General features: G+C 35.6%; 3 protein-coding genes across 5 annotated transcripts; 2 read left to right on the top strand and 1 right to left on the bottom strand.

Annotated features, from left to right (window-relative positions):
• Nucleotides 1-1,173: 1,173 nt before the first annotated feature.
• LOC114403129 (serine/threonine-protein phosphatase PP1-like) lies at nt 1,174-8,054 on the bottom strand. 2 transcript variants are annotated; one of them, XM_028365896.1, is made up of 4 exons: nt 7,493-8,054; nt 3,438-3,997; nt 2,872-3,093; nt 1,174-1,363 (listed from the first exon to the last, which is right to left on the bottom strand). In XM_028365896.1, exons 1-4 carry the CDS (start codon nt 7,665-7,667, stop codon nt 1,352-1,354), a joined length of 969 nt encoding a protein of 322 aa, XP_028221697.1. In that variant the 5' UTR covers nt 7,668-8,054; the 3' UTR covers nt 1,174-1,351. The 2 variants fall into 2 exon arrangements, with proteins under 2 accessions (XP_028221697.1, XP_028221696.1); XM_028365895.1 differs by lacking the exon at nt 1,174-1,363 and adding an exon at nt 1,912-2,295 and having other exon boundaries at nt 7,493-8,052.
• Nucleotides 8,055-8,357: 303 nt separating this feature from the next.
• Nucleotides 8,358-9,425, top strand: LOC114402196. Its single transcript, XM_028364695.1, has one exon. The coding sequence runs from the start codon at nt 8,358-8,360 to the stop codon at nt 9,423-9,425; it is 1,068 nt and encodes a 355-aa protein (XP_028220496.1).
• A 1,609-nt stretch (nt 9,426-11,034) lies between these two features.
• Nucleotides 11,035-12,919, top strand: LOC114402341. 2 transcript variants are annotated; one of them, XM_028364868.1, is made up of 6 exons: nt 11,035-11,285; nt 11,394-11,537; nt 11,625-11,680; nt 11,773-11,823; nt 11,935-11,994; nt 12,075-12,919. In XM_028364868.1, the coding sequence occupies exons 1-6, from the start codon at nt 11,156-11,158 to the stop codon at nt 12,612-12,614; spliced, it is 981 nt and encodes a 326-aa protein (XP_028220669.1). In that variant the 5' UTR covers nt 11,035-11,155; the 3' UTR covers nt 12,615-12,919. The 2 variants fall into 2 exon arrangements, with proteins under 2 accessions (XP_028220669.1, XP_028220668.1); XM_028364867.1 differs by having other exon boundaries at nt 11,613-11,680.
• The last annotated feature ends 2,092 nt before the right edge of the window (nt 12,920-15,011 follow it).

Genomic DNA, 15,011 nt, shown 5'->3' with positions numbered 1-15,011 from the left:
GTCCTCACTATCTTTAAATTTTAAAAGATAAAAAATATAACACTACACAGATTGAACAACATCAATACATAATTTTGCTGGAACCACTAAAAATTCTTATATTCTTCATCAAAAAATAAAAAAATTTCACACAATTACGCTATTGAAAATACAAGCAGGGGAGATCAAAACAAGAGTTGTCTTCGACGAAAGATAAAAATATAACTCTAATTGGCCAATTAACCCAAACTTGAATGAGAAAGTTACAATGTGCCTATTTGTGAGATTTGTGAACAAGACTTCCACTGTTGTCCACAGTTGGGCCAGACAAATAGAGAAATTCTCATTTGGCATCTACAATTAGGATGGGCGAAGACGAGCAATGCAAAGAGGGATCAAATGATACGTTTTATTGGACCAAAACAAACATTAATGTTTCTAACAAATTTTTTTAAAAAATGACCAAAATGGTACATTTCAAAAGCATAAAGATTCAAAATAAAACTTTTAAAATATAATGTATCAAAGCGAAACAATTGTGAAACAAAATGAACAAAAAGTGACATTAAGCCATTTTAAAATTGTAAGTTAATAGAATACTAACATTTCAAATGGAAAATTGAAAAAAGGACAAAAATGATACATTTCAAATATATAAAAGACTAGAATGAAACTTTTAAAACTTAATGTATGAAAACGAACAAACTTCGAAACATAATGCACCAAAAGTAACATTAAGACTTCTTTCTCTTATGGGTTCATAAGAATCAAGTAACAAGCTCTTTATGGACGGTTTGATGTTGGACAATTGTTTCCTGCACCTCCAATGTTGCTTCTTGCAGCAATTCTGAAAAGTAAAATTACATTCCAAAATAGCCTTTTAAAATTTTAAAATTTTCATTCAGAAAAGACTATTATGGAATGTAAAATATTCTGGAAGCTTAAAAAGGTGCAGGGAATAATATTGGAGGTGCAGGAAGCAATTGCCTCGACGTTGGGTTCAAGTTCCGCCGGCCCACTTTGCCTCTACCTTCTAAAAATGTATAAAAAAGGATCAAACCTGTCAATAGGGTTGTTGTACCCCAAAAAAGAACAGCAGCTTGCCAATACGATAAGAAAGTAAATGAACTAGCGTAAAACTACATCCAGCAATTCATTTTGTCTTTTTAGATTTTCGATTGCACAACCTTTAAATGCTTCATAATTTCGCTCTATTGATGTTGAAAGTCGTTCTTACTCCTTAGAGATCATACATATCATTATCCGATCAAGGTTCAGAAGATGAAAACAATTTATGTTCCAGGTACTTCATTAAACAAATTTCAATTTGTCATCAGGTGTTCAGAACTCGATTTCACTTTCCAAGGCCCAACTACACCCAAGCCTGGTCATGAAAGATGGAAGAACAGTAAACACGGGTTCAGTAAGTTGAAATCAAAACAATAAAAAAGGAAAAAGAACCTAACCTATACACTCGGTACACATGTTAACGACACAAAAGATGTAATGTGACAAATGATTTTTTTTTTTTAGTTCTTATGTACCATTATCTTTTCCAATATTTTTTTTTTGTTTCTTTGTGCATCTTGTGTATAGGATTTCTTTTAGGTAAAATTGATAAACAAAAGCGCAGAACGGACAATAACACATCACTTGAGTCTTGACAGAAAATAAGCATAGAATGCAATGCAACACAATTACTTTCTTGAGTTTCCAATTAAATGTTATAATTCCGTACTTTACCTTCACCTCTCTTGATAGAAAACACAAGTCTAGGCACATACCGAGAACATGAACCCAAGAGTTGCTATAGCAATGCAATGTCACAAACCAAAGGGTGAGGACCTTTGAATCAGGTTTCAGGGGTATTCAAGGAAAAGGACTCAGGAGATCCCGTATTAACAAAAACTTACTACCACAAAATAACAAGGAGACCACCAAAGTGAGGACCATATCCATTTTTAGTTTTTTACTGGCTTAACTGCCATTCATACACCAATTGTAAGAGCATTTTTAATTAGTTTTCAGAACACATGCAGATGTATCCATCAATGCTTGAGAACCTTAGAAGTCAGAACGACATATACCAGCTATTAGTGTACAAAAGAAAACAAGGAGAGGCTGTCCACCTCAAAATGCAAATTTGTACCAGTTGAAAACAACGGTCTACATAGTTCATGATGGTGTTTCCCTTCGTTTTTACAATTCCAAAATATCATAGGAGACCAAATGGAACTCTACTTTCCTTTTCTTGCAACTATTACAACTTCAAGACCAAGCTTAAACTTAACTTCATACTTTTGTACCCAGGAAGGACTGAAAGGCAACAAGAAGAGAAATTTAGAATATATTAAATGCATTGAGTGTGAACAACAAAACAATACAAAAAATTGACACTAGTGATGCTGAGTGATGTGGTATAACAACTTAAACTTAGATTACATGATAGGTTAGGAAATCGATATAAAATCAGATCATTCCAAGTTCCAACAATCCTAAATTATAACCAGAAGGGTTAAATCTATGAAATCTCACAAAACTACCAAAGTATACACCAGGACAATATTTATCACAAAAAAGAAAAGTGAAGTCTACTCCAACAAGCAAGACACCTTGTCTCCAAATTCAGTGTAATCATGACAAGCACCTATTTCAAAAGGCTAGAAATAAAGCAGATTTTGGCAATTATCACCATAAGCTTATTATTTAATTGATCTTTGCAAAAGACTCACAAATTAAGTCTAGACAGATAAAAATAACAGTCTGCTACCAAGAAATTGCCAATTCACTGTGAAGGTTGAAATTCATAATTATCTATCTACACACACAATAAAATATACCACTCAATTTTGAGTATTTAATGCATCAGCAGATATCAAGATATCTCCATACCTTTACGCCTGCTGGAGAGTTTCCTGGCTTAGTAGTAGTAGTACTTCCGAAGTTGAGCTTTACTTTTTTATCAGCTGGCTTTAATATTTGGAAAGAGCACATTAGTGTCTCATCGACACTCATCATAGCGCCAGCATTGTCAAACTCTCCACAATAATTAGGTGCTGAAAATATTGTTACTAGCTGCCGGTTAGCAAAGAACTCATACCCATCTTCCACCACCTGTTCAAAAGTCAAAACATTAATCCAATTTAAATTTAATAGCAGAGCGGATTGATAGATACTATCCTTCAATGTAAATAAATGCAGGAATGTAAAGAATGAAGGATCATAAGCTAATGAGTGGCATTTGAAAGGGAGAAGTTTAGCCTCAGTTCATAGATTTGCATGGCAAACAGTAAAACCAAGTTTGCATGAAGTAAAACAATTGTTATAATCCTGATAGATAGATAAGGATTGGTGGAAATAAGTCTCATAGTACTTTTAGTCATCAACTAAATTTGGGGATACAAAGTCAACCCTGAAGACTTGGCATAACACATTGAACACAAAGGCAGGAGTTTAACCTGATGAGCACGACAAATAAGATCCAAATCATGTTTTTGAAGAAACTCTGAGACCTTATCAGCACCAAATGTATATGAAACTCCCCTGTCATTCATTCCCCAACCTTGGACCTCTTTGCTTGGGTCTGACCAGAGGAGATCACAAAGCAAACCTGTATCAGGCACATCAGTGGGCCGTTGTAGATTTCTAATCTGATCCAAATTAAGCAAGTCAGGAGAAAGACCCCCATGCATGCACAAAATCTTTTCATCAATCAGTGCTGCCACAGGAAGGCAATTGAAGCATTCTGTAAATGTCTTCCATAACCTTACATTGAACCTTCGTTTACACTCATCATAAAATCCATATATACGGTTAATAGAAGCACATTCATGGTTACCCCTCAAAAGGAAAAAATTCTCGGGATATTTTATTTTATATGCTAGGAGAAGGCATATTGTTTCCAAACTCTGCTTCCCTCGATCCACATAATCCCCCAAAAATAAGTAGTTGGCCTCAGGAGGTAGTCCGCCATACTCAAAAAGCCTTAAAAGATCAGAATATTGACCATGTACATCACCTGAGAGATCAACAAAAGGACTTTTAAGAAATCATCACAATTTTTTCTCTGTAAACCAAAATACAGTACTATGTAGCAATTGCAATACTAAGGACTACAATAGATCAATTGTGTCTACAAAATGAAGATCTTTGTAACTTTGCATGCAAATAGCAAAAAACTGTCATGCCAAACAAAGAATATTTGATATTGCTAGGTCCTATTTGGGATTTGTTAAATTCTGTCATTTCAAATAATTGCTTCCAGCAGTATTTGAATACATGAATATAAATTCTTGCACCACCAAATGCTAAGTAATTTATTTTACATAGATACTGGATATCTTGGTTAAAGTATTATCGTTTCAAATAACTGCTTCTAGCTGAATTATTATTAGAGTTCATGAATATAAACGCCTCATTCACCAATACTGCATCATCGGTTTTACATGGATGCTGAATATCTTACCCTTTTGAAAGGAAGTTTCAGAGTCAGTCACAAAATAGCTATTTAAGTTTGATTTTACTCTTATTATTCATTGCTAGGAACATATGTTAGCAGATGGTATTCATCAAACAGATCTTCTTACATCATTTGGTCCTCTACAAAGTACAAAACAATACAGTACTTGAGCTGATGCCCTATTTGAGAACATATCTCTAAGATTGTGTTTCAACCTTAAAATTTAACAGAAACACTCATAATTTTTCTAAGTTCTCCAATGCAAACCCTGGCTTAACTGGCTTAGCATAAGATGAATATAGGTTTGAGGTGACTATCTCATAACTCTAGTACAGAAGAAATAAAATTATGTGTAAAAAATGTTAAAGGATTTCTGATAATCTACGCAAGATACAATACAACAACCTTGACCTGGAGACAGTAAGATGGAAACTCAGGATAATATATGCAAAGATTATGATATATTGTTATTAAAAGAAAATTCTCATAAGACTGCCATTTTAAGGACACTTGAAACAATTTCTCATATAAAACCTTTTATCTCAACAAGACACCATACTAGGAAATTCCAAACATTACAGCTGCATTAGACCCAATTTTTGTAGAGCTTAAATGCTACTTTTAAGTTAAAGTAGAAGATAATAGCTTTAAATTTAAAGTTGAAGCTGTTTGGTAAATTTATAAATTTTTTTAAAATGAATTACTTTTAAGTTAAAATTTATTGGATAATGTGTTTTTGATCTTGGGACTTGAAAAAAAGAAGGAAAAGGAGAAATAGAAATCAAACGCTCCTAAATTTAACTCGTTTAAAAGCTCATTTTTTCCAAAGATTTCTAAAAAAACTATTTTTCAAAAGCTCCTTTTTTTTAAAATTCTTTTTGGCTGAATTTCTTTTAAGGAGATGAGAAACCAAACAAAAGCTGGGGTAAAAACACCACTACATATCCTGGAAAATTTTCCTTATATACCAAACTTTGAACAACTTGTTTCAGAAACTCTGTTTACAAATTTAAGTTAGCTAGAACACTTCAACTCTTAGACCTAGATACAATAATAAACCTGGCTAAACCTAAACAACTGATCAGTACCTTAAGGTCCTGTAAAGGAATTATATGTCAGCAGAGAGATCAATTTATGTTATTCTGACTAAAATATCTTCTATCCAAAATTCCACACCACAGCTTAAAAGTTTTAATTCCCCGTATGGTATAACAAATTTTGTATGTATTAGACATCCGATAAATAACTAAAAAACCTAATAAAAAGGTTTGTAAGCATCAATCCTTACACTCCCCTGATAATAATTTTACAACTTGATCTCAAGGATTTCACCATTTGCAATTAATATTATTATTTCCTCCACAGAAGAAACACTTCTTTCTCTGCATGACATTTCAGTGTAAAACAATGTGCAGCTGAGAAGTTAGAGTTCTGAACATAGTTGATACTGCCTGTTTCCAATATTATATAAAACATAACAGCACAACTCTTTTAAAGCAGTATACTATTTGATTTTATAAATACTGAGTTTAAGGTTTGGCTTTCTTTTTCTGTATAACAAGCTCCCATGGCATCAACCACCAAACGCTATCACTAGCAGAGAACTAACTTTGGGATGACACACAGAGATCATGGTCCAGTAAGCCTTGATAGAGGAACATAAAAAGAAAAGAGGATTAAATTATTTTATCATTTTTATTTAGACAGAAAAAAAATGAAAATGAGGAAAGGCAGCCAATGCTTCAACTTTCAACAGGGATGGAACACATGCCCACAACTGCATTTGGTCAAGGCAGACTGAAGTGCAATTATCAATGGATTTCACCTCAGATAATAAGCTGGCAAGCTGCTTTGCCTCAGCCACTTTAGCCAATATCATATATGAACTTTCATCCATTTTTTTTCCCGTTATAAATCAGCTAACACAGCATGTCTATTAATACAAAATTTGTACTAATATTGGACTAATTGTACATTTCAATTGACACATTACCAATATCAGGGCCACATCAGGGAAACTATGGTCAAATTTATCTTCCTCAACCATCACTCCTTGTTCCGTACCCCTCTAAAGAATTTGGGCCAACAATCATGAATCGAACCAATGTACTGACCCAGTACAATCAAACTCAATAGCCAACCCATAAGGCTTGTACGCCAAGAACCTTCTGGTGCAACACCAGCAAAGTACTCCCTCCGGTCTCAAATACAAGAAAAAAAATTGATTCACGCTAACTAAGAAAGTTAGTTAACCCCATCTAATTGCTAGTCTCAATTAAAAATTAAGTTTTTCCTCAACTTACCCTTCATTGGAAAAAACCTCAATTAAATGAAGGATATTATAGAGATAGTAGCATTAAATGAAGTAAAGTTAGTTGAAATTTTCTTATATTTGAGACTGGAGGGAGTACCAAATTAGACTCTAGTGCTCATTAGTAGGCACAACAAATTTTATGGGATTCACCCGTAGAGACATTTCCCACGTCTCATCACTGTAGCCTATAGGGAAATAATATAAATAAGCTATATAGGCCTCAAGTATCCTCACTCTCTAACTTTTACACTCATTCTCCTACTGCAAACACTGACTTGAGCATGGTTAAAGTCCTTGCAAGTACACCACCGGAAGTGCAGACCTGAGAAGATTACAACAAGAAATTCCTCCACTCTGGACTGATGCTAAGCATTACTGATCCACTCTGTAACTGTATAACATACTCACCAATAAGCGAGCACCATATAACAGAAAAACAAAACAACACATGCAACGAATTTGTAATTAAACACAGCAGAAGTACCTCACTTAAAACAAACTTTACAAACTAAACTTAGATAACTTTTAAACCCCACACACGGGATCAGCACATAGCCGAAGCAGTTAGATCACATCCAAAGCGCAAACATAAAACCCTCGCAGTTGACCAAACCATACGCCATATTCTAGTACGGATCTTCCTATGCTCAAACACGAAACCATGCGGTTATGGTAGGGTGTGATGCTAGGGTAAAAACGACAATAACCAGTTCAAAAAAGAAGAAGAAAGCAGAAATTACCGCAAATCTTAATGGGTGCTTCAAGCTCCAACAAATTAGGTTGCTGCAGGAAAATCTCTCTGGAAGCGGCACAGAGCTGGCGGATCTCCGACTCCGACAGCTGCACCTGCTTGCCCGGGCGGCCGCGAACTTCGAGAAGGCGGTTGATTATGTCGTCCACAAGAGCTTGGTCCATTTGTTCTCCTCCCAGAAAAAAAGCACAAAGTCAATGTCTCTAATCTATTGGGTGTGATTTTTACGATGATGAAGAATAAAGGCAGTGAGCAGCGAATAGCATGCCTCGACGACCAAACCGCAGTCGTTTTGCTAGCGGAAGGGAATCGTTTGAGGGTGACGGCGTGGGGTGATTGTGAAAATTGGTTTGAGTTTGGTGAGGGGAAGAGAGGAAAAGTGGGAATTGGTTTGAGAAGAGGGATTGATGATTTTGATTATTAGGTTAGAGGAAGGAAACTGATTTCGTAACACTGCTATATAATAGGGCTGCTTTCCTCGCTGACCTAGTATAGTAAAATTAATTACTCCGGTCATCTACCGGAAAAATCTAAAATTAGGTTTTCAATGGATAAAAGCAATGTAATCAATCAATTGCAGTCAATTATTATGTAATAATAGAATTTTATTATGTGGGTTGATGCCATGTCACGATATGTTATTCATTTTCCCTCCAGCTAAATACAAATTATTTATTTTAATTCATTAAAATGCATCATTATAGTAGTTATATAATTATGATTATTATAATTGTTATGATTGAACATTCAAATTAATAATCAAGTAAAAAATGGCACGGCCAAAGGGTTGGTTTTTTATTTTTATTTTTATGCAGGTTTGAAGAATGGTGCTAACTTTGGTCAAGAATCACTTAATGGTGGATGGTGGAGGTGGTGGTGATGATTCTACAAAAATTCTATCCTTTAAAGACATGTGTCTAACAGGAAAAGTCTCTCAAATAACTCGTCTAACAATGGATTTGATAGAGCAAAAATTGGCTAAGATCGAATTTGAAGATGGCAATCCTCTCAAGCCAAAAGTCATCATTGATGATTCGATGTTTGAAGGATTATATGCTCTATGGCAAGAGGCATTGGTTATCAAACTTATAGGTAAGTCCATTGGTTTTCATGTTATGAAAGAACGATTAACAAGGATTTGGAAGCTGAATGCAGGCTTTGAAATCCTAGATATTGACCATGGATACTATATGATAACCTTTGACCAGGAAGCATACAGGGTGAAGCTTATTGGTGAGGAACCATGGATGATCTTTGATAATTATTTAATAGTGGAGTTGTGGACTCCAGACTTCATCTCTCCCGTAGCAAGCATTAACAAAACTATGGTTTGGATACGTTTTCCTGGATTGAATCTTGTTTATTATGATGAGACTATACTTCTAGCCCTGGCCTCTGCAATAGGTAAGCCTGTCAAAGTGGATATCAACCCCAAGGATGTCAGAAGGGGAAGGTTTGCCAGAGTTTGCATTGAGGTCAATCTAACAAAGCCTGTTGTTGGGAGGGTATGGTTGAAAGATTTATGGTACCATGTTGAGTATGAAGGTCTCCATAGAATTTGTGGAACCTGTGGGTGTTATGGTCATCTTATGAGGGAGTGCAAGGTGGAACCAACAATGGAAAAAAATAATAATACACAGGGAGTGAACAACGACGGTGCTGGCCAATTTCAACCTCCAATAATGGTGGAAACAACCATAAGAGGCAAGATGCCACCAATCTTGGAGGAAGTCCGAGAGACAATGAATGTTACCCCAACAGTTATGAATGATTTGAATGAGAATAATTCTAATCATAAACCGGATTTGGCAGTTACAGATTCCCCTCTTCATGGAGAATGGCTAGTGATGCAAAGAAGGAAAGCCAATAATCAACAGACACAAAACAAGAAAGAGGGCAAGGCATTTATGGGCCCATTTTAGGAAAACACAAACAGGAGAAATAAAACAAGTCAACAGAGAAGTGATCAAATCAATTCCTCCAAGAATCATGGAACTCAGAATAAAGGTAACCCTTCCTATAATAAGGTGGATCCTACACGTGCCGCTTCTCTAACCAAACACAAACGTCCATGTAAAGAACATGAGACACCCATATGGCAACTCGTGCAAAATTCCAAAGCTTTGCGCAAACACGTTGACCCACACAAAGGTAACTTGATTCCTCCAAACACCTTTAACCCACCCCAAACCTTAAACACGCAAACCCCTAGGCCACCCCATCCATCCCCCATGTTTTTGGAGCAGAAATGACTTAATCAGAGAACCCAAATGTTGATACAAGTCTACCAAAAAATGATGAGACCATGGAGATAGGAATGACCAGTGGAATGACTGACAAGTTGGTGGTCTTGTAGAGGAACATACTATGTCTGAGGACCAAGACATGATCTTGTATAGGCTTTCCTCTATTCTCTCTCTTTCTAATGTTTTTAATGATAGTGTTTAACGATTTTTCCATCATTTCATGGAACATTAGAGTAGCTATGGCTCGTTCCAAAAAACGGCATGTGCAGGATATTATCAAGAGGCTATCTCTTTTCCCTCTATTTGGTGTATGAAACCCATGTCCAATTTGCTCATGTTGAAACTTTCTGGAAGAAGCAGAACTACTTTCTTGTTTTTATCGAGGAAGCTAGTGGCCATTTACTAACAGGAAAGATGTCACCTTTACACTTTTATGGAGACTATGCACCAATATATTTCCTTTATCATTCAAAAGCTGAACATGAATGGTGTTGCTCAGCAAATTATGCTTCACCAACCCTCACCTTGCGCCCTATTCTGTGGGACCATCTCCGACATTTGTCTAATAATATTTTAGTTCATTGGCTCCTCATGAGAGATTTCAACAATATTGTTCAATCTACGGAGGTTCTTGGAGGATATTTTCACCGCCTAAGAGCATAAACATTATCTTCTATTTTCATTGTCTATGGCCTCTTAGATTTAGAGACTGTGGGAGGACTATTGACCTCGAGAAAAAACACCCTATGATTCAACTGATTAAATATACAGAAGTTTATAAAAATAAACACACACAAGTGATATAAATTACACAATTTCTTATATTAATTAACATTTTTTATTAAAGAATTTTATCTAACAAACAAATCATATGGATTAAAAATTCTTATTATATGGATCATATTTTTAAAATTTTATATCTTAATGTAAAATTATTTAATACTTAATTCCTATGTATTAAAATGGACCTAATATTTTTGTTTAAATATATAATTTTTTAATTAATGTTAAAGAGAATATAAGAAAAAGAGTGTAAAGAAAGTATCCTTAACATTTTAAAAAAAAAATAGCATATTTAAACTACAAGATTTTATACAAAATCTATTTAGACTTATGTTATTTTTCAATAAAAAAATTTATCTTATCTTATCTTTTAAATGCAGATTAAATAAATAATTATGTTTTTGATAAGTTATTTTTATCTTATTTTAATAAATGCAGGCGACAAAATTGATCAAAAAGAAAATAAAAATTCTCATTAGTTATCATGTCATCACGACTCAAATTAAACTTGGTGAATTAGATGATAGACTGATTTGGGCCGAACCGCGAGCAATGATTTGTTGGTGTGAGAGAGAGGGAGGGCGAACTAAAGATTCGATTTTGGGGTGAAGCGAAGCGAAGCCATGAGACGAAACCATTCGAACTCCGGCAATTATCGGAATCCATGTTTAACCATGCACCAGCCTTGGGCTTCTCTCCTCGTTTACGGGATCAAGCGCGTCGAGGGCAGGTCATGGCCCGCTCCAATCACAGGTTTCTCTTTTTCCTTTTCTTTTCTTTTTGTGTTTAATGTTATTTTATGAAACAAACAAACACATTATTGACCTGCATGTCTCCTATGTTTTGATTTTGTTTGTTAAGGTCGTCTTTGGATTCATTCTGCCAGTAAAGTCCCGGAGGAGTCTACAATCAAAGCAATGGAATACTTCTACAAGGAGATTTATGCACTCAATGGCATCAGTGATATCCAATTTCCTCAACACTACCCTGTCTCTAGGCTTTTGGGTACAATACCACAACCTCTTTCTCTGTTAATTCACTTCAATTCATCAGTCACCCATTTGAATGCTTGATTAACAGGCTGTGTTGAAGTGGTTGGCTGCTTAACACGTGATGAGCTAGCATGCTGGGAGATGGTTCCTGAAGGGGTACCATACCAATTACTAAACTTTTGTTTTTAACTATTCGTTCCTAGTTATACACATTATCTTTCGCTTAAGCCCGTTTTTTTATTCCTTAGGTGAGGTTGGAAGCACAAACTGATTATTGCTGGCTGTGCGAATGGCCCCAGGTTTGTGTCTTTCTACTGATGTGCAGTTCCTATTATTATTAGATTAGCAACTGTGTGTGTGTGTTTTGAACAAGTGTTAAGTGCTTTTTTTTTTTTCTGTGCTTAATTCAGAAATTGTTGATTCCATTTGAGATGCGGGGGTACCAAGGTGTTTATAACCTGGAAAAGAAGGTATTATAATGGTTCAAAGTCTCTGTCATGCTTTCTGTTTTTCCTTGGAAAGAAGGCTGATTTTTCCTACTTGTTCAAAGATTTATGAAGCTGCAGTTAGAGGGCTGTCTCCAGTTAATTGTCCGTTGCCGGTGAAATTTCCGCTTCCAGATCCACGAAATCCATTTTCATTGAAGCCAGGTTCCATCTCTGCGCTTACTTCTAACTTAAAAGCATCTGAAGTGGATAAATCATCAAGCATAAGTCTGGCCATAGCTGGGGCACAAGCAGCAGCCACTCAGTTCTCAAAGAAGGATGAGAATTCCCATAGTACTGCTTGGAACAATGCACCTACTAACATGAATGCTAATAATGAGGATACAGAAGTTGCAAGATCTTATAATCTAAGATCACGAGGCAGGTCTACGGAAAAGGACAATATATCATCGACAGAGTTAAATATGAAATTTGGTGATCTGACCTTGCCATCATATCACAAAGAGAAAAGCAGAAGTAATGAGAGTGAGGGGAGCAGTAAGCAGAATCGATCTCCTGGTGCAGAAGCAGATTTGATGATAAGTAGAAGATTTGATGATAAGCAGAATCGATCTCCTGGTGCAGAAGTGGATAAATCGTTTTAATGTTTTAATCTCTAAACTGTTACAGTTTTATGTCATTTCTAGGTGTCTGTAGATAATAAGTAGAAGATTTTATAATTAGTAGTAGAAGATTGTAGTCTGTTGATAATTGGGTAATGGATTGCACATCCAAGCACACAGACTCGTGCCGCATGGTGTTAGAAATGAATCTTTGTTGGCATCCATCTATTACAGATGTTGGCATCTCCGATATCCATTTGTACAACAGTACAAGGTTGTTCAAAATATCCAGTTATTTATGTCCAAAACATATAGAGAGCAAATTTAACGACAACAGTTTATTGCTAGTATTGTTGTGCTTCAATACTTGTTTGAGTTAGTTCTTCACCTAAGCTTGTCATTCCAATAATGTCTTGCACAAGTATAAGTTCCTTCTACATGGTATGTTTGTCTTAAGCAAAAAACTTCTTATTGTCAACATCAATAAATGAGCCAGTTTTAACGTAAAAATGAAAAAGATGTTAAAAACTCTTTTCTGAGTCACAACTTCAGCCTCTCCATGAAATTCAAAGATTAAGAATTCAAAAGAAGAATAAAAGATCAAAGCTCTATTATAAAACGTGTGCGTTATTTGATTAAGTTCATCTTACAAGTTTGGTCCATCAAATCAAAGCTCCAACGTCTTGTTAGATTCATCGTTGTCTTACTAGGCTGGTTCATTAAAGGAAGATCAAATGTCTTGTTAGATTCATGTTTTACTAGGTTGGTCCATTTGACCATGTTCTATCGTCTAGTTAGATTCATCATCTAAAAAGACTGTACCACCTTACAAGGTTGGTCTTTTCCATTGAGGCCATATTGTCATTTGATCAAGTCGCATCCTGTAAACAACTTTCTCCATTTGCCCAATTTGCATCATCTGAAGGGATTGTATCATCTAATTAGGTTTCTTTGTCTAGTTAGGTTGCTTTGTCTTGAGCAACATTCATATCTCACTTGCATATTTTTTTCCCGATATGATGTGCAACAGTTCAAGGAGTCTTCCTTCTTTCTTCTAGCAATGACCATGCTTCATTAGTTGAGTTTCATCTTTTAGCACAAAGTTAATTTATCATCCCAATCTATCTTTCTTACTTAAATAAGGTGAAGATGCACATGCAGAACATTTCTTACTTCCAATCTTTTTTCATTTTTAGTCATATAACCAAAGTTTCTTGTTTGATACGATGAAAAGAACCTTTCATAAAAGATAGCGTAGAAGGATGCTCTTGAGTTAATTGTCTAAATGCAATCATTTGACATAAGATTTAGATATTTTTCTTTAAAGGCATCTTATTCATATGAGTTTAATGATCATACATTCAATTTTATATTATTATTCAATTATAAATAATTATACAATTTTTAAAATAAACACATGATAATTTGTGATTATATAACTATATAAAATCATTTACAGTGTCAGGAGGTGTAGGATTCTTTTTGTTTATAGCTATTTTACTATTTTTATTTAATCTCATGAGGGTAGATTGTTCCAACCCTTTAATGTCTCTTCAAGAATATACTTTTTACATCTTGTGTCCCGATAAAGCGTGATAGAAATAACTGAATCCTTTGATGCAACACTTCAATCTCTCTCGTGATATCAAAAGCATGTCATGTATGCTACAAAGCACAAACCCTATATCTTTGAAAACAATTAAAAAAAAGTCATACAATATTAAATATCATCACACAAGTATATATTAATTTTTTTACATTTTTATTCAGTAATAAATTGTTAAGTTATTATAAATGTTATAAAAAGTAAACAATTGTTTCTTAAGTAATTAATTACATTACAATTTGTGATTAGAGGAGGAGATAGAAAAGTTGTACAACATTTGTTGAGTGTGAGCTGAAAAATCTTACAAAGACGAGATAAGGTAAGGTAAGGAAAGGCTGCACAATGCTTTCCCTCTCCTGCGTCACTCCCAAAGACCTCTTTCACTCAACACCTTCTCCCTCCCCTCACCGTCGCCATTTCGTGAAGCCCATCTTCGCCGTCCTCAACTCATCTTCCTTCAAGAAGCACCAGCAGCCTCCGCCGCCGCAGCTGCAAGTCTACCAGCCCTTCCGCCCTCCCTCGGCGCCCCTCCCCTCACGAAATTATGGGTGCTTCCCCCATCCACGAGAGTGAGCACCTGTTGATCGACAATGAGGCCGGAAAAACGCAGAGTCTCAGGTGCTAACGGTCCAGTGAGGGAGTGTAAATTGAGTTGGGCCTCATTTACAAGTGATGGGTCAGGTGGTTCGGGTTCCAGGCCCAATAGGGTATAGTCTTCTACGGGGCGCTCGTCGTCATCAGCCACTAGGAGGTGCACCCTAGAATTGCAACGATGACCACGATGGTATCGTTCATCGCAATTGAAGCACAAACCTCTCTCTCTGCAGGCAGTT

The sequence above is a fragment of the Glycine soja genome, chromosome 20, assembly GCF_004193775.1.
Source record: "Glycine soja cultivar W05 chromosome 20, ASM419377v2, whole genome shotgun sequence".
Taxonomy (NCBI): domain Eukaryota; kingdom Viridiplantae; phylum Streptophyta; class Magnoliopsida; order Fabales; family Fabaceae; genus Glycine; species Glycine soja.
This window is presented reverse-complemented; position numbering and strand designations above follow the sequence as displayed.

Bases quoted from the DNA above. Each gene is read 5' to 3' on its own strand.
- LOC114403129 (XM_028365895.1), bottom strand. From the start codon at position 7,667: ATGGACCAAGCTCTTGTGGACGACATAATCAACCGCCTTCTCGAAGTT. The intron at 3,094-3,437 runs GTTAAACTCCTG...ACTTTTGAACAG, and splicing joins TTATTTGTCGTGCTCATCAG to GTGGTGGAAGATGGGTATGA. The intron at 2,296-2,871 runs GTATGGAGATAT...GTTGCCTTTCAG, and splicing joins ACTCTCCAGCAGGCGTAAAG to TCCTTCCTGGGTACAAAAGT.
- LOC114402196 (XM_028364695.1), top strand. From the start codon at position 8,358: ATGGTGGATGGTGGAGGTGGTGGTGATGATTCTACAAAAATTCTATCC.
- LOC114402341 (XM_028364867.1), top strand. From the start codon at position 11,156: ATGAGACGAAACCATTCGAACTCCGGCAATTATCGGAATCCATGTTTA. The intron at 11,681-11,772 runs GTACCATACCAA...TTTATTCCTTAG, and splicing joins GGGAGATGGTTCCTGAAGGG to GTGAGGTTGGAAGCACAAAC. The intron at 11,824-11,934 runs GTTTGTGTCTTT...TGCTTAATTCAG, and splicing joins GGCTGTGCGAATGGCCCCAG to AAATTGTTGATTCCATTTGA.